This window comes from Salvelinus namaycush, chromosome 28, assembly GCF_016432855.1.
Source record: "Salvelinus namaycush isolate Seneca chromosome 28, SaNama_1.0, whole genome shotgun sequence".
NCBI classification, from domain to species: domain Eukaryota; kingdom Metazoa; phylum Chordata; class Actinopteri; order Salmoniformes; family Salmonidae; genus Salvelinus; species Salvelinus namaycush.
This window is the reverse complement of record NC_052334.1, coordinates 32,689,606-32,714,492: the sequence shown is the minus strand read 5'-3', so window position 1 is coordinate 32,714,492 and position 24,887 is coordinate 32,689,606. Positions and strand designations below refer to the sequence as shown.

General features: G+C 44.8%; 1 protein-coding gene across 1 annotated transcript in view; it reads right to left on the bottom strand.

Moving 5' to 3' along the window:
- Positions 1 to 24,887, bottom strand: part of eipr1 (EARP complex and GARP complex interacting protein 1) — a 79,371-nt gene that overhangs the window by 33,948 nt on the left and 20,536 nt on the right. The window contains exons 4-6 of the mRNA XM_038967763.1: positions 13,524 to 13,686; positions 8,654 to 8,753; positions 5,136 to 5,272 (exon numbers count right to left, since the gene is read on the bottom strand). Coding sequence (XP_038823691.1) covers positions 5,136 to 5,272; positions 8,654 to 8,753; positions 13,524 to 13,686 — 400 coding nt within the window. The remainder of the gene's footprint in view (positions 1 to 5,135; positions 5,273 to 8,653; positions 8,754 to 13,523; positions 13,687 to 24,887) is intronic.

The following is a 24,887-nucleotide window of genomic DNA, read 5'->3' as shown; positions in this document are numbered from 1 at the left end:
CAGTGTTACACATGGAATAAGCAAACATACAGTCAACAATACAGTAGAAGAAAGAAAACAAAAAGTCAATAAACAGTGAGTGCAAATGAGGTAGGATAAGGGAATTAAGGCAATAAATAGGCCATGGTGGTGAAGTAATTACAATATAGCAATTAAAAACTGGAATGGTAGATGTGCAGAAGATGAATGTGCAAGTAGAGATACTGGGGTGCAAAGGAGCAAGATAAATAAATAAATACAGTATGGGGATGGGGTAGTTGGATGGGCTGTTTACAGATTGGCTATGTACAGGTGCAGTGATCTGTGAGCTGCTCAAACAGCTGGTGCTTAAAGCTAGGTGAGGGAGATATGAGTCTCCAGCTTCAGTGATTTTTGAGTTCGTTCCAGTCATTGGCAGCAGAGAACTGGAAGGAAAGGCGGCCAAAGGATGAACTGGCTTTGGGGATGACCAGTGAGATATACCTGCTGGAGCGCGTGCTACGAGTGGGTGCTGCTATGGTGACCAGTGAGCTGAGATAAGGCGGGGCTTTACCTAGCAGAGACTTGTAGATGACCTGGAGCCAGTGGGTTTGGGGACGAGAGTGAAGCGAGGGCCAGCCAACGAGAGCATACAGGTCGCAGTGGTGGGTAGTATATGGGGCTTTGGTGACCAAACGGATGGCACTGTGATAGACTGCATCCAATTTGTTGAGTAGAGTTTTGGAGGCTATTTTATAAATGACATCGCCGAAGTAGAGGATCGGTAGGATGGTCAGTTTTACGAGGGTATGTTTGGCAGCATGAGTGAAGGATGCTTTGTTGCGAAATAGGAAGCCGATTCTAGATTTAATTTTGGATTGGAGATGTTTAATGTGAGTCTGGAAGGAGAGTTTACAGTCTAACCAGACACCTAGATATTTGTAGCTATCCACATATTTTAAGTCAGAGCCGTCCAGAGTAGTGATGCTGGACGGGCGGGCAGGTGTGGGCAGTGATCGGTTGAAGAACATGCATTTACTTTTACTTGCATTTAAGAGCAGTTGGAGGCCACGGAAGGAGAGTACTGAAGCTCGTCTGGAGGTTAGTTAACAGTGTCCAACGAAGGGCCAGAAGAATATAGAATGGTGTCATCTGCGTAGAGGTGGATCAGAGAATCACCAGCAGCAAGAGCGACATCATTGATGTATACAGAGAAAAGAGTCGGCCCGAGAATTGAACCCTGTGGCACCCCCATAGAGACTGCCAGAGGTCCGGACAACAGGCCCTCCGATTTGACACACTGAACTCTATCAGAGAAGTAGTTGGTAAACCAGGCGAGGCAATCATTTGAGAAACCAAGGCTGTTGAGTCTGCCAATAAGAATGTGGTGATTGACAGAGTCGAAAGCCTTGGCCAGGTCGATGAATATGGCTGCACAGTAATGTCTCGTATCGATGGCGGTTATGATATAATTTAGGACCTTGAGCGTGGCTGAGGTGCACCCATGACCAGCTCTGAAACCAGATTGCATAGCGGAGAAGGTACGGTGAGATTCGAAATGATCGGTAATCTGTTTGTTAACGTGGCTTTGAAAAGGGGGATGACCGCTGCAGCTTTCTAATCTTTGGGAATCTCAGACAATACGAAAGAGAGGTTGAACAGGCTAGTGATAGGGGTTGCAACAATTTCGGGAGATCATTTTAGAAAGAGAGGGTCCAGATTGTCTAGCCCGGCTGATTTGTAAGGGTCCAGCTATCTGGATTTGGGTGAAGGAGAAATTGGGGAGGCTTGGGCAAGTAGCTGTGGGGAGTGCAGAGCTGTTGCCGGGGTAGGGGTAGCCAGGTGGAAAGCATGGCCAGCCGTAGAAAAATGCTTATTGAAATTCTCAATTATAGTGGATTATTCGGTGGTGACAGTGTTTCCTAGCCTCAGTGCAGTGGGCAGCTATTCTCCATTGACTTCACAGTGTCCCAAAACTTTTTTGAGTTTGTGCTACAGGATGCAAATTTCTGCTTGAAAAAGCTAGCCTTAGCTTTCCTAACTGCCTGTGTATATTGGTTCCTAACATCCCTGAAAAGTTGCATATAACGGGGGCTATTCAATGCTAATGCAGAACGCCACAGGATGTTTTTGTGCTGGTCAAGGGCAGTCAGGTCTGGAGAGAACCAAGGGCTATATCTGTTCCTGGATCTACAATTTTTGAAAGGGGCATGCATATTTAAGATGGTGAGGAAGGCACTTTTAAAGAATGACCAGGCATCCTCTACTGACGGGATGAGGTCAATATCCTTCCAGGATACCCGGGCCAGGTGGATTAGAAAGGCCTGCTCGCTGAAGTGTTTTATGGAGCGTTTGACAGTGATGAGGGGTGGTCGTTTGACCACGGACCGATTACGGATGCAGGCAATGAGGCAGTGATCGCTGAGATCTTGGTTGAAAACAGTAGAGGTATATTTGGAGGGCAAGTTGGTTAGGATGATATCTGTGAGGGTGCCCGTGTGTACAGATTTGGGGTTGTACCTGGTGGGTTCATTGATAATTTGTGTGAGATTGAGGGCATCAAGCTTAGATTGTAGGATGGCCAGGGTATTAAGCATGTCCCAGTTTAGGTCACCTAGCAGCACGAGCTCTGAAGATAGATGGGGGGTAATCAGTTCACATATGGTGTCCAGGGCACAGCTGGGGGCAGAGGGTGGCCTATAGCAAGTGGCAACGGTGAGAGACTTGTTTCTGGAAAGGTGGATTTTTAAAAGTAGAAGCTCGAATTGTTTGGGTACACACCTGATTAGTAAGACAGAACTCTGCAGGCTATCTCTGCAGTAGATTGCAACTCCGCCCCCTTTGGCAGTTCTATCTTGTCGTAAAATTTTATAGTTAGGGATGGAAATTTCAGGGTTCTGGTAGTCTTCCTGAGCCAGGATTCAGACATGGCTAGGACATCCAGGTTGGCAGAGGGTGCAAGGGCAGTGAATAAAACAAACATAGGGAGGAGGCTTCTAATGTTAACATGCATGAAACCAAGGCTTTTACGGTTACAGAAGTCAACAAATGAGAGCGCCTGGGGAATAGGAGTGGAGCTAGGCACTGCAGGGCCTGGGTTAACCTCCACATCACCAGAAGAACAGAGGAGGAGTAGGATAAGGGTACGGCTAAAGGCTAAAAGAACTGGTCGCCTAGTACGTTCAGAACAGAGAGTTAAAGGAACAGATTTCTGGGCGCGGTAGAATAGATTCAAGGTATAATGTACAGACAAGGGTATGGTAGGATGCGAATACAGTGGGGGTAAACCTGTGCATAGAGTGACGATGAAAGAGATATTGTCTCTAGGAATATCATTTAAACCAGGTGATGTCACTGACTGTATTGGAGGTAGAATTAAAGTGTTCACTAAGGCATATTGAGCAAGGCTAGAGGCTCTACAGTGAAATAAGGCAATAAATACTAACCAAAACAGCAATGGACAAAGCATATTGACGTTAGGGAGAGGCATGCGTAGCCGAGTAATCATGGGAGTCCAGTGAGTGGCTTCAGGCAGCTAGAGGGCCGGGGCTAGCAGCTAGCAGAAGGGCCTTAGAAGGACGTCGCGACGGAATAAAGTCTGTTGTGGCCCCTTCGTGCTGAATATGTCGGCAGACGGATCAGCAGGGCTCCGTGTGGTAAACCAGGCCAATTGGCAAAATAGGTATAGTGGCCGAAGAATTTGTCCGATGGGCCTCTTAAGCTAACAGTCCGGTGTGCTCTAGACAGCTAACGATAGCGTGCCGCAGCTAGCAATGCCGCAGAGCCAGTTTGAGTACCCCCTCGAGCAGATTTCGTCGGTAGTCCAGTCGTGAAGGATCGGCGGGGTTCTGTGCCCTGTACTGGCAGTAGAAGGGGGTCCGGGCCAGTTGGCAAAAAGGGTATTATAGCCCAGGAGTGGCTGTTGGGCTTCTTCTGCTAGTCGGGAAATGGGCCTAGCATGGGCTAGCTCCAGGCTAATTGGTGCTAGCTTCGGGACAGGGACGTGACGTTAAACCAGGAATAGTCACTCGGATTGCAGCTAGCTAGCTGTGATGATCCAGGTGAAAAGGTTCAGAGCTTGCGGTAGGAATCTGGGGATATGGAGAGAAAATAGGTCCGGTATGCTCTGGTTTGAATCGCGTTGTACAAACTGGCGAGAGCTTTCCGTTAGCTGACTAATAGCTAGTTAGCTGGCTAGCTTCTATTGGGGAATACCGGTTCGGAGATGGATAAGAATACTTTAGAAGTGACAGATCCACACCACATTGGGTGAGGCGGGTTGCAGGAGAGTATTTTGAAGTTGAGGTTTAGAAAAGTATAAGATATGCAAAGAAAAAAATATATAAAAAGATATATACATGGGACATATACAAGACGATGTCACGTTCCTGACCTGTTTTCTGTTATTTTTGTATGTGTTTAGTTGGTCAGGGCGTGAGTTGGGGTGGGCATTCTATGTTTTGTGTTTCTATGTTTAGGTCATTTGTAATTAGCCTTATATGGTTCTCAATCAGGGACAGGTGTTTGACGTTTCCTCTGATTGAGAACCATATAAAGGTAGGCTGTTCACACTGTTTGTTTGTGGGTGGTTGTCTTCCGTGTCTGTGTATGTTGCACCACACGGGACTGTTTCGGTTTGTTCGTTCGTTTGTTGTAGTCTGTACCTGTTCGTGCGTTCTTCGTGTTATATGTAAGTTCACATAGTTCAGGTCTGTCTACGTTCGTTTGTTATTTTGTAGTTTGTTGAAGTGTTTTCGGTTTTCGTCTTTACTTTAATAAACTTCGTTATGTCAAAGTATCACGCTGCACTTTGGTCCAATCCCTACTCCTCCTCTTCGTCTGAAGAGGAGGAGGACAGCCGTTACAGACGAAGAACAAAGACGTCTGACTGCTACGCTATCTTGGAACCAGTATATGGTTAACATATGGTTAGTATATGGTTAATACATGTTAATATATGGTTAACATATGGTTAGTATATGGTTAACATAACATATGGTTAGTATATGGTTAATATATGGTTAGTATATGGTTAATACTATATGGTTAGTATATGGTTAGTATATGGTTAACATATGGTTAGTATATGGTTAATACATGGTTAACATATGGTTAGTATATGGTTAACATATGGTTAGTATATGGTTAATACTATATGGTTAGTATGTCAGTCTTACCTCATGGTGCGGAGGTCCCAGCCTCTGATGGCTGTGTCGTTGGCTGTGGCCAGCTGGGTACAGTTGTGGTGCGGACTCCACTTCCCAGAGGTGAACTTCAGTTGACCTTTACCCTCTAGGGTGGCACTGCTGGAGATCTGGAGGGGCAGGGGTTAATGATCAATATACCTGTCCATCATGGGGTATGGCGAGGGAGGCTAAGATAAGGGTAAGAGTTAATGCATTGACGGACCTGTATGGACAGGCCTTCCCTAGTGTGAAGCTGACCTCACCCTCCCTCAGACAGCAAAGTCAATGACAGGTTCAATGACTCCTGAAGGACCGTGTTGCCATTGTGAATATCTATATACTGTTACTCATGGATCACCAGTTTGACCAGTAAGGACCCTCTGAGTCTGTACTGACATAATCAACAGAGATACAATCATTTCATACTTTTGCAACTCTAAAATCCAACCTGATAACATTACTTAGATAATTACTCTCTATCTCGTCTCTCCACACACACACACACACACACACACACACACACACACACACACACACACACACACACACACACACACACACACACACACACACACACACACACACACACACACACACACACACACACACACAGTTTCATTATATCGAGGAGAGAGGGAGGAGAAGATAAGGGTGAGTGGGAGAAGGGAAGTGAAGGAGGGGGACGAGATAGGGTAGGGGATAGGAGAGAAAGAGAGTGCTAGGTTAGCAGGCCTAATGACCTAGCATATAAAACACAGAAGGACAGCTACCTTTAGCAATCGCTGTCCAATAAAACAACGCTATCTGCCAAACAGTCACGCATTTAGGGAGAGCGTGAATTGTGTGTGAATGAACGGCCACGGTGGACAAGGTGTGTGAATGTACCGTGAGCCGGAGAAGATGTTCTGACTCAGTAGCAGCAGTGTTTCTAATTGATCGCACGCACGCACGCACGCACGCACGCACGCACGCACGCACGCACGCACGCACGCACGCACGCACGCACGCACACGCACACACACACACACACACACAGCTTTAATCTACCGTACACTCGAGACAGACAAATCCATGGTGCAGCTGGACAGACAGACAGGCCTGTGATGAACACATCAGCCTGAGAGCCTCTGATAGAGGGAGGGGATGTGGGTAAGGAAGGAGGGAGGGGGGGCTGTAAAGGGATAGAGTGGAGAAGATTAGCATTCTCAACAGCGCTGGAAGAAACTGTCTAGGCTGGCAGGCTCCCTCCCTCTATCCTAGTTCTCTCACTTCATCTCTCGCCATCTACTTCTCTCTCATTCTCTCACCCTCTCTTTTTCCTCTGACCCTGCTCTACTCTTCTCTCTCTCTCTCTCTCTCTCACCCCTGTGCCCTCGCTCCATTTTTAATGGCTGCCATGCCCAGGGCAGGCTGTGTCACTCAATAGCTCCCTGCTCTGCTGCTCTGCAGCCCAGCCTGACATCAATGTCACTACACGAGGGGACGACGACACACAGAGTGCCTTCCTCTGGGGACGCCGCCACACACATAGAGCAGGAGAGAATGTGTGTGTGTGAGTGTTCATCTGTGTCCCTCTGTGAGTGTGCATGTATGATTGCAATCTCTGGACAAGGCGATTCTTCACAGGTTTACATTATGACACACACATCCACACGCGCACACACACCAATATAAAGTCCTTGGTTGTGTCCTGTTGGGCCTGTGGCCTGGCTGGCCCTGTGCAGATCTCTGTATGAGCACATTAATTACTAATGACTTAGGCCCATTATTCATGAAGCACCTCCCTGCTAAAGTATGCCCAGGCAGCTAGCTACTAATGGAACATTAACTGACCAGCCTACACACTACAGAGTACACACACACACACACACTTCATCTCCACTATAGAACTATGGACGTTTTAATTGCAGAGGCAGTGGAGTGGAGAATCAGAGGAACAAAACAGTAAATAACAAGGAGGAGACAGGGACGCCTCCTCCTCACCTCACTGCATTAGTGGGGATGGAACAGCACTGTCAGAGGAGAGAGTTTCTACTAAACAGTATGGCCACAAACTAGTCCTGACTAGACCAACTGGGTGACAACAATTAGCACTTCGGCCATTCAACTTTCAAATGGGTAAAGTTCAACATACAAAACATGCTCTTTCCATGACATAGACTGACCAGGTGAAGCCAGGTGAAAGCTATGATCCCTCACTTGTTAGATCCACTTCAATCAGTGTAGACGAAGGGTAGGAGACAGGTCAGAGAAGGATTGAGACAACTGAGGCTGCGGTCCAAACACTTAAACAGACACACCCTATCCCCTCAGCCCTCAAATGAAGTGGACACTTCTGATGACGTATCATGACGTCTGACGAGTATACACTTGCATGGCGAGGGGCGAGGAAGGAAAGAATGATTTTTAAATGGACCGCCCTTGGCTGGAAATTTGTCACTCGTTTATCCCGCGATGATTGTGTTTTCAGCTACTGGTAGCTTGTGGGCGCTTTATATGCGTTACACAGGCAATTATGATGCATGTCTACTTATATTAAATAGATAATTACTAATAGACACCTACTGTATGATAGCTAGCAAATGAATTAGCTAACTAACGTTAGCCTGCCTAGCTGGAACTTCTGAACAAGGAAAATGTTTTATTTCTACAATTTCCAGAAGATAACCAAACAAAAACATATTTACTTTTTACGAGACGTGTTTGTGCCGTCATGTGCATTAGTAGCACAATTTCTAACTTATTTGCATTCGTTTTTACCTACACTTGTATGTTGACTTCTCCATTGATGTTGTTTTTAAGTTTTCACAGACTTTTCTTAACGGATGTACAATCGTCGCGAATTGAATTATGGGGAGTTTCAGGCCCTGAAGTGAACATAATTGTACACTCGCAAACTCGACTAAAAACGTTGGCTGAGGGGCTTAGGTTACAAACTTCCCTTGCTTGGCTAGTCTTTTTGGACCGCCCTCCAAGATGGTGACGGGGATTCCCCCAAGGGCAAAAGGCGAGGGTGAGTGGACGAGGGTGTGTCTTTTATAAGCTTGAACCGCAGAGACATGGATTGTGTATGTGTGCCATTCAGACGTTGAACGGACAAGAGTATGGTAGTAGGTGGGGGGGGGGGGTGTACCTCAATATTAGGTAGGTGTTCCTAATGTGTGGTGTACTCAATGTATATCTAGCTTGCATGGGGGTTGTTAAAACATGGAACAGTTTACTTGACACGAGTTAACTATTTTAGGTGGATCACAGCAGAAGAGAATTGGGGCACCAGTGAACCAGCTCTGAAAGTCCACAAGAACACCCACAGGAGCCACTGCTCTGGACACTAAAGCTAGCCCAGATACAGTGTGTTGGTGAGGCAAGCAGAGTACACCCCTAGACAGTTCTTATAACACCGTTGTTGGGAAGGGAGGGAAAGATAAGACCGGTCTGATACCGTGGTTATCAAATAATGAGCATGGGGTATGGGGAGACGTATGGTGGTGTGTGTGTGTGTGTCTCACCGTGGCCTGGGTAGAGCTCTCCGTCAAGTCCCAGAGCAGAGCGTGGTTATCAGCCAGAGAGATCACACGCTTCCCATCTCCCATGGGCTCCCACAGGACACTGCAGCAGAGAGAGAGAGAGAGACAGCGAGATCGAGAGAAAGAGAGTGAGAGAGAGCAAGGGGAGAGAGAGTTAGTTCACAGGACACACACACACACACATCAGTGCGAGAAAAAAAAGGTAAACGCTCTTCTACACAACCACAGTACAATGCGCACACACATCCAATGGCGGCAGTTTATTACCAAAGTTTATTACCATGGTATGTAGTCAAATGAGCACTATGTAGTATTTACTGCGTGTGACACATACACAGTGCATGATAAGAGCTGCCTGTGTCTGCTATAGACTGATGTCATTAGTTCTAGTGGTGATAAATGAGACTGGCCCATCTCCTCTGAGTCATTCATCAGTGTGGAGCAACACAACATGAAGCCTCCACTGTGCTGTGTGTGGGGGAGAGATAAAGGGATGGAAGGAGGAGGAGGGAGGGACAAAGTTACAGTCTTCCTCAGGATTTTCATCCAACTCAGTAATTTGCATATCTTGTGAGGGGAGAGCGGGACAGGGGGAGAGAGAGGAAGAAAGGGAACAGAGGAGTTTATGGAAGTTGTAAATCCAGGGACGATGGGGGACAGTTTTTACTGCCCTCCCAAGGTGCTAGGAGTCACACACACACACACACACACACACACACACACACACACACACACACACACACACACACACACACACACACACACACACACACACACACACACACACACACACACACACACACACACACACACACACAATGTCAGTGTAGGAGGCAGCACTGTCTGTCCTTCTCTTACCTGTCTCTCTCTCTCTTTCTCTCTCGTTGTCTGTCATTCATTTATTCCATAAAAACAGCTACAATCTGAAGTCAATATATTCACCACCCGCAGATGTATAAAAGTAGCCCTCCCAATAGTATTAATTAATTCATAAAAGAGAGAGAGAGATCCTCTTCTCCTTTATGGCAACAGCCAGCCGCTCTTATTAAAGAAAATAAGTTATGTGCATTTGACCTTGAGCTCTGCGGCGGCTTGGCATCCTGGTAGGGACTGAATATGTAAATACATGGAGGACTGCCAGGGAGGGGAGCTTTACAGGCCCATATATCTCAGACAGTCCTGGGCGAGACACCCGCCTCCGTCCTTCTCATCAAACTGTTTCTCCGTCTGCTTTGTATTCAGATGAGTTTAATTCAATAGCAACATATGCACACGCTCATGGTATTGGGGGGAAATCAGATTGGGCTGCTTTGGGGAATAGAGACAAAACAGATAAATCCGGTTGGCTTGGCTACAGAGTTACAGTGAGGGATCAGCTCAATAGAGCTATACAGGGTCTTTGGAAAGTATTCAGACCCCTTGACTTTTCCCACATTTTGTTAGGTTACAGCCTTATTCTAAAATTGATTAAATCGTTTTTTCCCTTCATCAATCTACACACAATACCCCATAATTAAGCAAAAACAGTTTGGGGGGGGGGGGGGGGGGTTCTCCCATTCTTCTCTGCAGATGCTCTCAAGCTCTGTCAGGTTGGATGGGGAGCGTCGCTGCACAACTATTTTCAGGTCTCTCCAGAGATGTTTGATCGGGTTCAAGTCCGGGCTCTGGCTTGGCAACAAGAACATTCAGAGGCTTGTCCCGAAGCCACTCCTGCATTGTCTTGGCTGTGTGCTTAGGGTTGTTGTCCTGTAGGAAGGTGAACCTTCGCCCCAGTCTGATGTCCTGAGCGCTTTGGAGCATGTTTTCATCAAGGATCTCTCTGTAATTTGTTCCATTCATCTTTGCCTCTGTCCTGACTATTCTCCCAGTCCCTGCACCTGAAAAATATCCCCACAGCATGATGCTGCCACCACAATACTTCACCGTAGGGATGGTGTCAGGTTTCCTCTAGACGTGATGCTTGGCATTCAGGCCAGCTCTAGAAAGAGTCTTGGTGGTTACAAACTTCCTCCATTTAAGAATGATGGAGGCCACTATGTTCTTGGGGACCTTCAATGCTGTATAAATGTTTGGTTACCCTTCCCCAGATCTACGACCTCATGACTTGGTTTTTGCTCTGACATGCACTGTCAACTGTGGGACCTTATATAGGTGTGTGCCTTTCCAAATCATGTCCAATTAATTGAATGTACCACAGGTAGACTCCAATCAAGTTGTAGAAACATCTCAAGGATGATCAATGGAAACAGGATGCACCTGAGCTGAATTTCAAGTCTCATAGCAAAGGGTCTGAATACTTATGTAAATAAGGTATCTGATTTTTGTTTTCAATACATTTGCTAAAATTTCAAAAAACCTGTTCTCCCTTTGTCATTATGGGGTAGATTGCTGAGGAAATTGTTTTATTTAATCAATTATAGAATAAGGATGTAACGTTAAAAAAAAGTGGAAAAAGTCAAGGGGTCTGAATACTTTCCGAAGGCACTGTAGGTCCAAGGCAAGGCCTGGGAAAGACACAGTGGATGAGAGAGAGAGAAAAGAGAAGGGTGTGAGAGAGAGATAGAAAAGGGAGGGAGACAGAGATGGGAACAGAGATAGTAGAAGAGGGAGAAAGATTGAAGAGAGAAAGGGAGATAGGAACTAAGAAAGACAAAATATGGGCAATTTAAAAAAGTGTGTCTGTTTAGGCACGTGCGTGTGTAGAGACAGGATTAATCAGCCAAGCAGAGTTTATGTGTCCAATTGAAGGTGTGTTAGAATACTGGTCTCCACGGCCCCTAACATTACTGACAGTATTGACTGGCTTGCATATGACTGTGTGGCTGCCTGAGATCCCATTGGGCTAACATTGATTGACTAACAGTCCCTTTGAGTGCAAATCATACTCTGTGATCACCAGGAACCCCCCCCCCCAACACACATACAGGCATACACACACCCCTGTACACAAAGGCTACACACACATGCTCACAGACACACACACTTACCCCCCTCCCGTCACACCCTCCTGTGAAAAAATAAAACAGTGTGCCTGTTGAGCTTCATGATTCCTCATGGTGCCCAGCCAAGCCATGATTGGTCCTAATCGCTCAATGGGAATTGATTCCTGAGCCTGGTGCTGCTCCAAATCGAAATGAGGCGCTTGGCTCCCCAAAGCAAGGGGAGAGAAATGTAACCATGCCAGAGTACTACTGTTTGTGGGTCTACTTCTTCATTCCAACCACGCTCCACAACACGACACTAGCCCAAATGTTAGTCCAGCAAGGCTGAGGAGGGACTGAGGTACAGCCATAAAAGGCATAAAGGAAGTACATACATACATACATACATACATACATACATACATACATACATACATACATACATACATACAGGAAGGAAGGTAATAAGTGATCTGAACCCACTCAGACTCTCATACAGTACATTAAAAACAGCTTCCTGTGCTCCTTCTGAGTCTATTTCTCCTTGAAATAGACTACATTAGACAGTATATCCTCACCGCTGAGAGCCCTGTTGATAATATACAGTATGTACATACAGACACTCTCATGTACTCCTTCTCTCACACACTTAGACAAGCACAGTCGCACACGTACAAACACACCCTCTGCTGGTTGCTGTGCTCCTGCCAGCGTAGTCAGAGACGGCGGGGGTTGCAGCCTGAAAGAGATGGACGAGGTGGGCACCAAACCAAAGCCATCCATCTCTCAGAGCCAATACAACAAAGCGAAGGCTGCGAGACTCACAGAACACACACACAGACACACTATCATGCCCTTGAGAGTGTTGCAGCTCTGGAGGTGTCAGAATGGCAGACAGCAGAACCATCAATCTCCACCACAGAGCCCCACCTCACTCACCCAACTGAAGGCTATTGCACACACACACATGCACAAAGTCAATTGCAGCCTCTAAAATATATATTTTTAAATAGTGCTCAGGGAAGTTTCTTAAAATGGAAATGGGGAATTTAATTTGGAATGCCAAAATGCAATCTTCCTTCCAAAGGGATGAGGCAGCTACTGAAGTCTAAAAAGGGATGAGGCAGCTACTGAAGTCTAAAAAGGGACGAGGCAGCTACTGAAGTCTAAAAAGGGACGAGGCAGCTACTGAAGTCTAAAAAGGGACGAGGCAGCTACTGAAGTCTAAAAAGGACGAGGCAGCTACTGAAGTCTAAAAAGGGACGAGGCAGCTACTGAAGTCTAAAAAGGGACGAGGCAGCTACTGAAGTCTAAAAAGGGACGAGGCAGCTACTGAAGTCTAAAAAGGGACGAGGCAGCTACTGAAGTCTAAAAAGGGACGAGTATTGATGTTATTTTCCTGCACCATAAATGGATGGTGAATATAGTGTATACAGCTAAGTATAAGACAAAGGCCTGAGCAGTGGCTGAGCCCTGGGATATGTAGGTCACTCAACACTTCACAACATAGTATTGTAAAGTATAGACCAGGATACACTTCAGTAGTACATGAGAGAGAGAGAGACGGGGCAAGTGACAGAGGGAGATAACAACGAGATGAGGGAGAATGAGAGATAGAAAGATTTAAAGATAGAGGAAGATAAGCGGGTATAGGGGTATAAATGGTGAGAGGCAGGACCATAGATTTAGAAAGACAAAATACACAGAGATAGAGTCTAATGGAGAAGAGGAGAGAGACAGAGGGGGAGAAGGAGAGAAGATGAGATAGAGGAACAGAGAACGAGGGGGAAAAGAACACAAAGGAGAAAAGAGCAGAGAAAAGTATCGAAACAGGGGGTCGTGGAAACCCTATAGTTTCAGGGTTGAATTGATATGACTGTTGTGTTGTATACAGTATTGTAGCTGTAGGCGACAGTCTGAGAGCGGCCTACCTGGAGGCGTTGCCATGGGCACTGTTGTCAAGGTGACAGAGGAGTTCCAGGTTCTGGGGGTTGTGGGAGTTGTGGGGGTCGTCTGGGGACTCGTGGCTCCCTGACTCCCACTCTGGGGGCATCCTCCATACAGCCCCACACGTCACTACGCGACTCTCACTGGCTGCAGTGGACAGGAGACAAAGTCAGTGTTAGACACCTGAGGTAGGTGGGGACTCACTCATGATATGGATATGAGAATGAAAACCAGAATGTGCATAGGGACCAGGTCCGTGGGACCGCATCAAGGACCAGGTTATGAAGGTTCAAAAAACCTGGTGCAGCTAGATCCCTGTAGGTGCTTTCATTCAAATACATTTCCTTAGTGTCCTGTGATATACGCAAGGAACCATCAACCTGTGCGTTCTATGGAAAATAATCCATGACGTGGAAGGTGTGTTGCACGACGCGCTAGCGGAGTGGCACTCACCTTCCACGGAGTTTCATTATTTTCCAGAGAACACAGAGCCCAGAGTTAATTATCACATCGCCATGGGGTATAATGTAACGGATATACCACTAGAAATGTGCCGCTAGAAATGTGTTCAATATCCACTGAAGTAGCTCGCAAGTTTACTATATTGAACAAAAATATAAAACGCAACATGTAAAGTGTTGGTCCCATGTTTCATGAGCTGAAATAAAAGATCCCAGAAATGTTCCATATGCACATAAAGCTTAATTTGTTTCCATCCCTGTTAGTCTGCAATTCTCCTTTGCCTAGATAATCCATCCAACTGACAGCAGTTTAAACAGCATGATCATAACACGGGTGCACCTTGTGCTGGGGACAACAAAAGACAACTCTAAAATGTGCAGTTTTGTCACACAACACAATGCCACAGATGTCTCAAGTTGAGGGAATATGCAATTGACATGCTGACTGCAGGAATGTCCACCAGAGCTGTTGCAAGATAATGGAATGTTCATTTTTCTACCATAAGCCTCCTCCAACTTCGTTTTAGAGAATTTGTCAGTATGTCCAACCGGCCTCACAACCGCACACCACGTGTAACCACGCCAGCCCAGGACCTCCACATCCGGCTTCTTCATCTGCAGGATTGTCTGAGATCAGCTACCCGGACAGCTGATGAAACTGAGGAGTATTTTGGTCTGAAATAAAGCACTTTTGTGGTGAAAAACTCATTCTGAATGCCTGGGCCTGGCTCCCCAGTGGGTAGGCCTGACTCCCAAGTGGGTGAGCCTATGCCCTCCCAGGAACCACCCGTGGCTGCACCGCCTGCCCAGTCATGTGAAATCCATAGATTAGGGCCTAATTAATTATTTTTAATTGACTGGTTCCCTTATATGAACTGTAGCTCAGTAAAACCGTTGAAATTGTTGCATGTTGCGTTTATATTTTTGTTCAGTATAGATAGCTACAATAGTTGCCTTGGTAAACAACCAAACAGACTTGCCAAGCCATCAGTCCTTCCATTCTATTATGAAAATCGAATTCAACAACGCCAATAATGTTTTCAATTCAACTTTTGCTTCCAAAAGCTGTTCAAACATAGAACATATAAAAATGAATTTCATGGCTATTGAATAATACCGTGCATTACACAACGAGTGGGTCTAATCCTGAACGCTGATTGGTTAAAACCGCATTCCAGCCAGTGTCTATTTCACAAGTTACCACTGGCTAAATCCAGCTCAGCCAGGCAATTTATATACTAGATCTACACTGTAAAAAGCATCTAGACATGATCTCCCATTTGCTTTAGACTAGCATTTAGTTTTCAACAGTGGAGATTTGTAATAACCTTGTGGTCTGTCTCTCCGACATTTTCAACATTCTTTCAATATTGCGATACGATATCCAGCTGTCCCATAGTAATGAAGGTGTCGGTAGTCAGGACGAGACAGACAGGCTGGCAGCTCTTCTCAGCCAGTCGAAATCATGAATCAGCATCATTTTAATGGATCTATACAAAGAAATGTGAATATAAAACACAGAAATACAGATAGTTTGCTGTCATTCCAGCTTCAGTTTGAAGTCATTATGTTAGCTGTGTAGTTGGCCATCTCTTCTGAACAGTGGCCTGGCAAGAGGGCAAATGTTCTATGCCAGGCGAAATTGCACATCATTAGCTCGTTATGGATGAATCCCACCCAAAATCACTAGAAAATGCAAATGCAGCTACTTTGCTGTTATTCTGGCTACATTGTTTGCCGTGACTGTGTTAGCCACAGTTGGCTAGCTACCAAGCAAAGGATAAGAACGTTGCCAGCCATCATGGCAACGGAACATTTAGAATGAACGACTGGGTCGCGTCCATAGATTTTCAACAAAAAGACTTAACTGGGTCGCATCTCTGGCAACCGAACCGATAGAACGCATGACGGCCAGAATATATTGGTAACCCGTTGTATAAAAGTGATAATGCCTTCGAAGCCGGTGTTTGGAGGATATATTAGCATGGTTTGCCGGACCGAGACACTGGCTTCTCGGGCGATATCACTTAAATATTGCACGCTCTAGTATGCCCTTCAAGCAAATTAGAAACGAGTATTCAACAATGCCACGGTATAAATGACTCTCTCACTTGACTCACTCCTGCTCTAACTACTCACTATTATTTTCAAGCTTCAAGTTTTAATGTCACGTGCACAAGTAGAGTGAAATGCATTTCTTGCAAGCTCAAAACCCAACAATGCAGTAATCAATATCAATGTAGTACTACAAATAACATAAGGTAGAACAAAAACACACAAGAAATAAAAATAAGAAATAAGAACACGAGAAGTAAGCTACACAAAATACTCTGCGGGCTGTCATGTGCCTTTTACGGAGGAGTGGCTTCCGTCTGGCCACTCTACCATAAAGGCCTAATTGGTGGAGTGCTGCAGAGATGGTTGTCCTTCTGGAAGGTTCTCCCATCTCCACAGAGGAACTCTGGAGCTCTGTCAGTGACCGTCAGGTTCTTGGTCACCTCCCTGATCAAGGCCCTCTCCCCTGATTGCTCAGGTTGGCCGGGGGGAGGCCAGCTCTAGGAAGTTCTTGGTGCCTAGAAGGCCAGCATCCCGGAGTCGCCTCTTCACTGTTGACGTTGAGACTGGTGTTTTGCGGGTACTATTTAATGAAGCTGCCAGTTGTGGACTTGTGAGGTGTCTGTTTCTCAAAGTAGGCACTCTAATGTACTTGTCCTCTTGCTCAGTTGTGCGCTGGGGCCTCCCACTCCTCTTTCTATTCTGGTTAGTGCCAGTTTGCGATGTTCTTCAGTTTCTTGGCAATTTCTCGCAAGGAACAGCCTTAATTTCTCAGAACAAGAATAGACTGTCGAGTTTCATAAGAAAGTCCTTTGTTTCTGGCCATTTTGAGCCTGTAATCAAACCCACAAATGCTGATGCTCCAGATACTCAACTAATCTAAAGGCGGCCAGTTTTATGGCTTCATAAATCAGTTTTCAGCTGTGCTAACATAATTGCAAAAGGGTTCTCTAATGATCAATTAACCTTTTTAAATTATAAACTTGGATTAGCTAAAACAATGTGCCATTGGAACACAGGAGTGACAGTTGCTGATAATGGGCCTCTGTATGCCTATGTAGATATTCCATTTGAAAAAATCAGCCATTTCCAGCTACAAAAGTAATTTCCAACATTAAAAATGTCTACACTGTATTTCTGATCAATTTGATGTTATTTTAATTGACAAAAATGTTAGCTTTTCTTTCAAAAACAATAACATTCTAAGTGACCCCAAACTTTTGAACGGTAGTGTATATATACAGTACTAGTAAAAAGTTTGGACACACCTACTCATTCAAGGGTTTTTCTTTATTTTTACTATTTTCTACCTTGTAGAATTATAGTGAAGACATCAAAACTATGGAATAACACATATGGAATCATGTAGTAACCAAATCAAAATATATTTTAGATTGTTCAAAGTAGCCACCCTTTGCCTTGATGACAGCTTTGCACACTCGTTGTATTCTCCCAACCAGCTTAACCTGGAATGCTTTTCCAACAGTCTTGAAGGAGTTCCCCACATATGCAGCACTGATGCAGCACTCCATCACTCTCCTTCTTGGTCAAATAGCCCTTACACAACCTGGAGGTGTGTTAGGTCATTGTCCTGTTGAAAAACAAATGATAGTCCCACTAAGCCCAAACCAGATGGGATCGCGTATAGCTGCAGAATGCTGTGGTAGCCATGCTTGTTCCATAGTTTTGATGTCTTCACTATAATTCTACAAGGTAGAAAATAGTAAAAATAAAGAAAAACCCTTGAATGAGTAGGTGTGTCCAAACTTTTTACTAGTACTGTATATATACACTACCGTTCAAAAGTTTGGGGTCACTTAGAATGTTATTGTGTTAAGTAAGTGTGTCTTGAATTAAAAATATAAAATAAAAATCACTGACAGTGTCACCAGCAAAGCACCATCACACCTCCTTCTCCATGCTTCACAGTGGGAACCACACGCGGAGATCATCCATTCACCCACTCTGCGTCTCAAATTTGGACTCATCAGACCAAAGGACAGATTTCCACCTGTCTAATGTCTATTGCTCGTGTTTCTTGGCCCAAGAAAGTCTCTTCTTATTATTTGTGTGGTTTAGTAGTGGTTTCTTGTCAGGAATTCCACCATGAAGGCCTGATTCACGCAGTCTCCTCTGAACAGTTGATGTTGAGATGTGTCTTACCTGAACTCTGAAGCATTCATTTATTCAATTTCTGAGGCTGGTAACTCTAATGAACTTATCCTCTGCAGCAGAGGTAACTCTGGGTCTTCCTTTCCTGTGGCAGTCCTCATGAGGGCCAGTTTCATAATAACACTTGATGGTTTTTGCAACTGCACTTGAAGAAGCTTTTTCCAGATTGACTGACCTTCATGTCTTAAAGTAATGACGGACTGTCGTTTCCCTTTGCTTATTTGAGCTGTTCTTGCCATAATACGGACTTGGTATTTACCAAATAGGGCTATATTCTGTATATCAACCCTACCTTGTTACAACACAAATGATTGGCTCAAACGCATTAAGAAGGAAAGAAATTCCACAAATTGACTTCAAACAAGGCACACCTGTTAGTCGAAATGCATTCCAGGTGACTACCTCATGAAGCTGGTTGAGAGAATGCCAAGAGTGTGCAAAGCTGTCATCAAGGTAAAGGTTGGCTACTTTGAAGAATCTCACATATAAAATATATCTCGATTTGTTGCTACATGATTCCACATGTGTTATTTAATAGTTCGATGTCTTCACTATCATACTACAATGTAGAAAATAGTAAAAATAAAGAAAAACATTGGAATGAGTAGGTGTGTTCAAACTTTTGACTGGTACTGTATATATTTGAGCCCATCTCAGTGAACTAATCCATTGCGGAGGCCTAGACTAAAAGCCAATGTATGCTTGATTCAAAAATGTGGTAGGAGCCCTCATATGCAGGGTGTGAAGCAATTGCGGAGCCTCCAGAGGCATGCAGAGGCCAAATCGAGCATATCCATGCCCCTCCTGAATTGGTTGACGGTAGGTGGGGGAGGTACATCCTATATAAACACAAACTCAAAATCACTTTCTTGACAACAGCTCTGCACTGCTCCTCGAAGAGCAATAAGTAGGAATGCCCTGACTTCTGCTGAGGCCACCACCACCACGGACCACCACTAATGACGTGTGGAGCTTCTCAAAGTAATGTTTTCTTCACCTCAAAACAGCAAGCAAACAGTCTGTTTTTACATCCAATGAAGAATTACAATAGTTTACAATTTTTCGATAATCACAGCGTGTAAGGGAAAAATGTTATGCTCTGATCCAGTGGAAACTTCATAAAGTAGGCTTCTATTCAGTGCTTGATTTGGACTGAAATAGGTTCCGGTACTAATTTTGGGTGCTGGCTGGTACGGTTTAAACCCGCAAAACACCAGTCTCAACGTCAACAGCGAAGAGGCGACCCCGGGATGCTGGCCTTCTAGGCAGAGTTCCCCTGTCCAGTGTCAGTGTTATTTTGCCCATCTTAATCTTTTCTTTTTATTGGCCAGTCTGAGATATGGCTTTTTCTTTGCAACTCTGCCTAGAATGCCAGCATCCCAGAGTCGCCTCTTCACTGTTGACGATGAGACTGGTATTTTGCAGCACCCGAAGTCACAGGAAGACCAAAAAGATCAAGGACAACAACCACCCGAGCCACTGCCTGTTCACCCCGCTATCATCCAGAAGACGAGGTCAGTACAGGTGCATGAAAGCTGGGACCGAGAGACTGAAAAACAGCTTCTATCTCAATGCCATCAGACTGTCAAACAGCCATCACTAACATTGAGTGGCTGCTGCCAACATACAGACTCAAATCTCTTACCACTTTATTACATTTAATAAGAGGATTTAATAAAGGTATCACTAGTCACTTTAAATAACACCACTTTAATAATGTCTACATATCCTACATTACTCATCTCATATGTATATACTGTATTCTATACCATCTACTGCATCTTGCCTATGCCGCACGGCCATCGCTCATCCATATATTTATATGTACATATAAATATACTTATTCATCCCTTTACATGTGTGTATAAGGTAGTCATTGTGAATTTGTTAGCTTACTTGTTAGATATTACTGCACTGTCGGAACTAGAAGCACAAGCATTTCGCTACACTCGCATTAACATCTGCTAACCATGTGTATGTGACCATTAAAATTTGATTTGATTTGTTGGGAATGGGCTCGTAAGTAAGTATTTCACGGTAAAGTGAAATTAAATTGGATTTGATTTGAATTTGTCTCCTAGTGTCTGCTGGAAAGCAGATAACCAGGTTTTCCTTTAGGATTTTCCCTGTGCTTAGCTCTACTGACAAGCATACCCATAACATGATGCAGCCACCACAATGCTTGAAAAGGAGGATCTGAGGGCCCATTAATTATTTTCAGCCTCCTTAGGGGGAAGAGGCATTGTCGTGCCCTCTTCACGACTGTGTTGGTGTGTTTGGTGTAGGTCTGTCCCAGACTAAAAAAAAATCTTGGCCGACCAAAAGTTGTCTGTTCTTTCGGCCAATCGATTGCTGAACATTTATAAATGTGTATTTTTCCCATATATAGACACCCTATGTGTTTTAAGAAAATCAACTATGTGCAGTATTGTTTTAGTGCCTTATTGCAAACAGGATGCATGTTTTCGAATATTTTTATTCTGTACAGGCTTCCGTCTTCCACTCTGTCATTTACGTTAGGATTGTGGTGTAACTACAATGTTGTTGATACATCCTCAGTTTTCTCCTATCACAACAATTAGTAAACCGTGTAACTGTTTCAAAGTCACCATTGGCCTCATGGTGAAATCCCTGAGCTGTTTCCTTCCTCTCCAGCAACTGAGTTAGGAAGTACGCCTGTATCTTTGTAGTAACTGTGTGTATTGATACATCATCCAAAGCATAATTTATAACTTCTCCACAGTGTATTCGGCTCCACGGTGTCTTAATGTAACCGTAATTACTTTCCGACCTCAGTGCAGCTCAGTGTAAACAAGCATAACAGTAGGGTCAGTATCGGGGACCTCTCTAGTGGTGCAGCGGTCTAAGGCCCTGCATCGCAGTGCTGGAGGCGTCACTACAGATCCGGGTTTGATCCCGGTCTGTGTCGCAGCCGGCCGCAACCAAGAGACCCATGAGTTGGTGCACAATTGGCCCAGCGTCGTCCGGGTTAGGGGAGGGTTTGGCCGGTTGGGATGTCCTTGTACCATCGCGCTCTAGCAACACCACTTCGGTCGCTAGCTGTATGGTGTTTCCTCGACACATTGGTGCGGCTGGTTTCCGGGTTAAGCGAGCAGTGTGTCAAGAAGCAATGCGGCTTGGCGGGGTCGTGTTTCGGAGTACGCATGGCTCTCGACCTTCGCCTCTCCTGAGACCGCACGGGAGTTGCAGTGATGGGATAAGACTAACTATCAATTGGATATCACGAAATTGGGGAGAGAGTGGTAGTTTCTATACTGAACAAAAATATAAAGGCAACATGCAACAATTTCACTGAGCTACAGTTCATATAAGGAAATCAGTTAATTGAAATAAATTCATTAGGCCCTAATCTATAGATTCCACATGACTGGGCAGGAGTACAGCCATGGGTGGGCCTGGGAGGGCATAGGTCCACCCACTGGGGAGCCAGGCCCAGCCAATCAGAATGATTTTTTTGGGCCCAGCATCATCTGGGTTTGGCCGGTGTAGGCAGTCATTGTAAATAAGAATTTGTTCTTAACTGACTTTCCTAGTTAAATAAAAGTTAAAAGGTGGACATTCCTGCAGTCAGCATGCCAATTGCACACTCCCTCTAAACTTGAGACATCTGTGACATTGTGTTGAGTGACAAAACTGCACATTTTAGAGTGGCCTTTTATTGTCCCCAGCACAAGGTGCACCTGTGTAGTGATCATGCTGTTTAAGCAGCTTTTTGATATGCCACAACTGTCAGGTGGATGGATTATATTGGCAAAGGAGACATGCTCACTAACAGGGATGTAAACACATTTGTGCACAAAATTGGAGGGAAAGAAGCTTTTTGGGTGTATGGAAAAGTTCTGTGATTGTTAATTTCAGCTCATGAAACATGGGACCAACACTTCACATGTTGCGTTTATATTTTTGTTCAGTATACATTGCCAATTCTTTGGATATATCCATTATAATGATCCTTTTAAATTAATTTGCCTGGCTCAGAGAAGCTATTAGTCTCGTCATGTTCACACGCAGGGCAGATTAAGTTTATGAACGCCTGGCTGGGCTGCGGGACAGTGGAAGCGCATTTATACTTGCAATAGAATTTTGCGGGAATTATCGTGAATAACTCCCTGCTATCAACCAATCAGCATCCAGGACTCAAACAACCCGTTTTATAATTGACTTTATACCATGGCATGGCATTGTTGAATACTCGTTTCTGATTGGCTTGTATGGCATTGTAGAGTGTAAATTATTTCCTTATAATGCAAGTTATAATTCAATGGCTATGAAATTCATTCTTACATGTTCTATGCTTGAGCTACTTTTGAAAGCAAAAGTTGAATTGAAAGCATTATCGGCAATAGCAAGCTGATGGTTTGGTTAGCTAAGCTGTGAGCTAAACTAGCAAGTCTGTTTGTTTGGTTATCAAGTAAACTTGCTAGCTGCCTCCCGAGTGGCGCAGTGGTCTTAGCAGAGACCCTGCTTCGAGTCTGGGTTGTGTTTCGGAGGACGCACAACTCTCGACCGTCGCCTCTCCCGAGTCCGTACGGGAGTTGCAGCGATGGGACAATTTGATACCACGAAATTGGGGAGAAAAGGGGAGAGAAAAATAAATAAAATAAAAAATAAAAAAATTGCTAGCTACTTTTATTTTTTACCTTTATTTAACCAGCTAGGCTAGTTGAGAACAAGTTCTCATTTACAACTGCGACCTGGCCAACACACAACAACACAGAGTTACACATGGAATAACATGGAATAAACAAGCCAATAACACAGTAGAAAAAAGAAAGTCTATATACAGTGTGTGCAAAAGGCATGAGGAGGTAGGCAATAAATAGGCGATAGTAGCGAAGAATTACAATTTTAGCAGATTAACACTGGCATGATCAATGAGCAGATGATGATGTGCAAGTAGAGATACTGGTGTGCAAAAGAGCAGAAAAGTAAATAAAAACAGTATGGGGATGAGGTAGGTAGACTGGGTGGGCTATTTACAGATGGACTATGTACAGCTGCAGCGATCGGTTAGCTGCTCAGATAGCTGATGTTTAAAGTTGGTGAGGGAAATATAAGTCCCCAGCTTCAGCGATTTTTGCAATTCGTTACAGTCACTGGTAGCAGAGAACTGGAAGGAAAGGCAAATTAGGTGTTGGCTTTGGGGATGAGCAGTGAGATATACCTGCTGGAACTTAGCGAACGGTAGCGAACGGTAGCGAACGGTTGAAAAGCATGCATTTGGTTTTACTAGCGTTTAAGAGCAGTTGGAGGCCACGGAAGGAGTGTTGTATGGCATTGAAGCTCGTTTGGAGGTTAGTTAGCACAGTGTCCAAGGAAGGGCCAGAAGTATACAGAATGGTGTCGTCTGCGTAGAGGTGGATCAGGGAATCACCCGCAGCAAGAGCGACATCATTGATATATACAGAGAAAAGAGTCGGCCCAAGAATTGAACCCTGTGGTACCCCCATAGAGACTGCCAGAGGTCCGGACAACAGGCCCTCCGATTTGACACACTGAACTCTATCAGAGAAGTAGTTGGTGAACCAGGCGAGGCAATCATTAGAGAAACCAAGGCTATTGAGTCTGCCGATAAGAATACGGTGATTGACAGAGTCGAAAGCCTTGGCCAGGTCTATGAAGACGGCTGCACAGTACTGTCTTTTATCGATGGCGGTTATGATATCATTTAGTACCTTGAGGGTGGCTGAGGTGCACCCGTGACCGGCTCGGAAACTGGATTGCACAGCGGAGAAGGTACGGTGGGATTCAAAATGGTCAGTGATCTGTTTATTAACTTGGCTTTCGAAGACTTTAGAGAGGCAGGGCAGGATAGATATAGGTCTATAGCAGTTTGGGTCTAGAGTGTCACCCACTTTGAAGAGGGGGATGACCGCAGCAGCTTTCCAATCTTTAGGGATCTCGGACGATACGAAAGAGAGGTTGAACAGGCTGGTAATAGGGGTTGGTCCAGGTTTTGCAGCTCTTTCAGAACATCTGCTATCTGGATTTCGGTGAAGGAGAAGCTGAGGAGACTCGGGCGAGTAGCTGCGGGGGGGAGCTGTTGGCCGGGGTTGGAGTAGCCAGGAGGAAGGCATGGCCAGCCGTAGAGAAATGCTTATTGAAATTTTCGATTATCATGGATTTATCGGTGGTGACCATGTTACCTAGCCTCAGTGCAGTGGGCAGCTGGGAGGAGATGCTCTTGTTCTCCATGGACTTTACAGTGTCCCAAAACTTAGTTAGAGCTACAGGGTGCAAATTTCTGCTTGAAAAAGCTAGCCTTTGCTTTCCTGACTGACTGCGTGTATTGGTTCCTGACTTCCCTGAACAGTTGCATATCGCGGGGACTATTCGATGCTATTGCAGTCCGCCACAGGATGTTTTTGTGCTGGTCAAGGGCAGTTAGGTCTGGAGTGAACCAAGGGCTATATCTGTTCTTAGTTCTGCATTTTTTGAAAGGGGCATGCTTATCTAAGATGATGAGGAAATTACTTTTAAAGAACGACCAGGCATCCTCGACTGACGGGATGAGGTTAATATCCTTCCATGATATCCGGGCCAGGTGGATTAGAAAGGCCTGCTTGCAGAAGTGTTTTAGGGAGCGGTCTCAACCTTTAAGTCTTTACTGAAGACTCATCTCTTCAGTAGGTCATATGA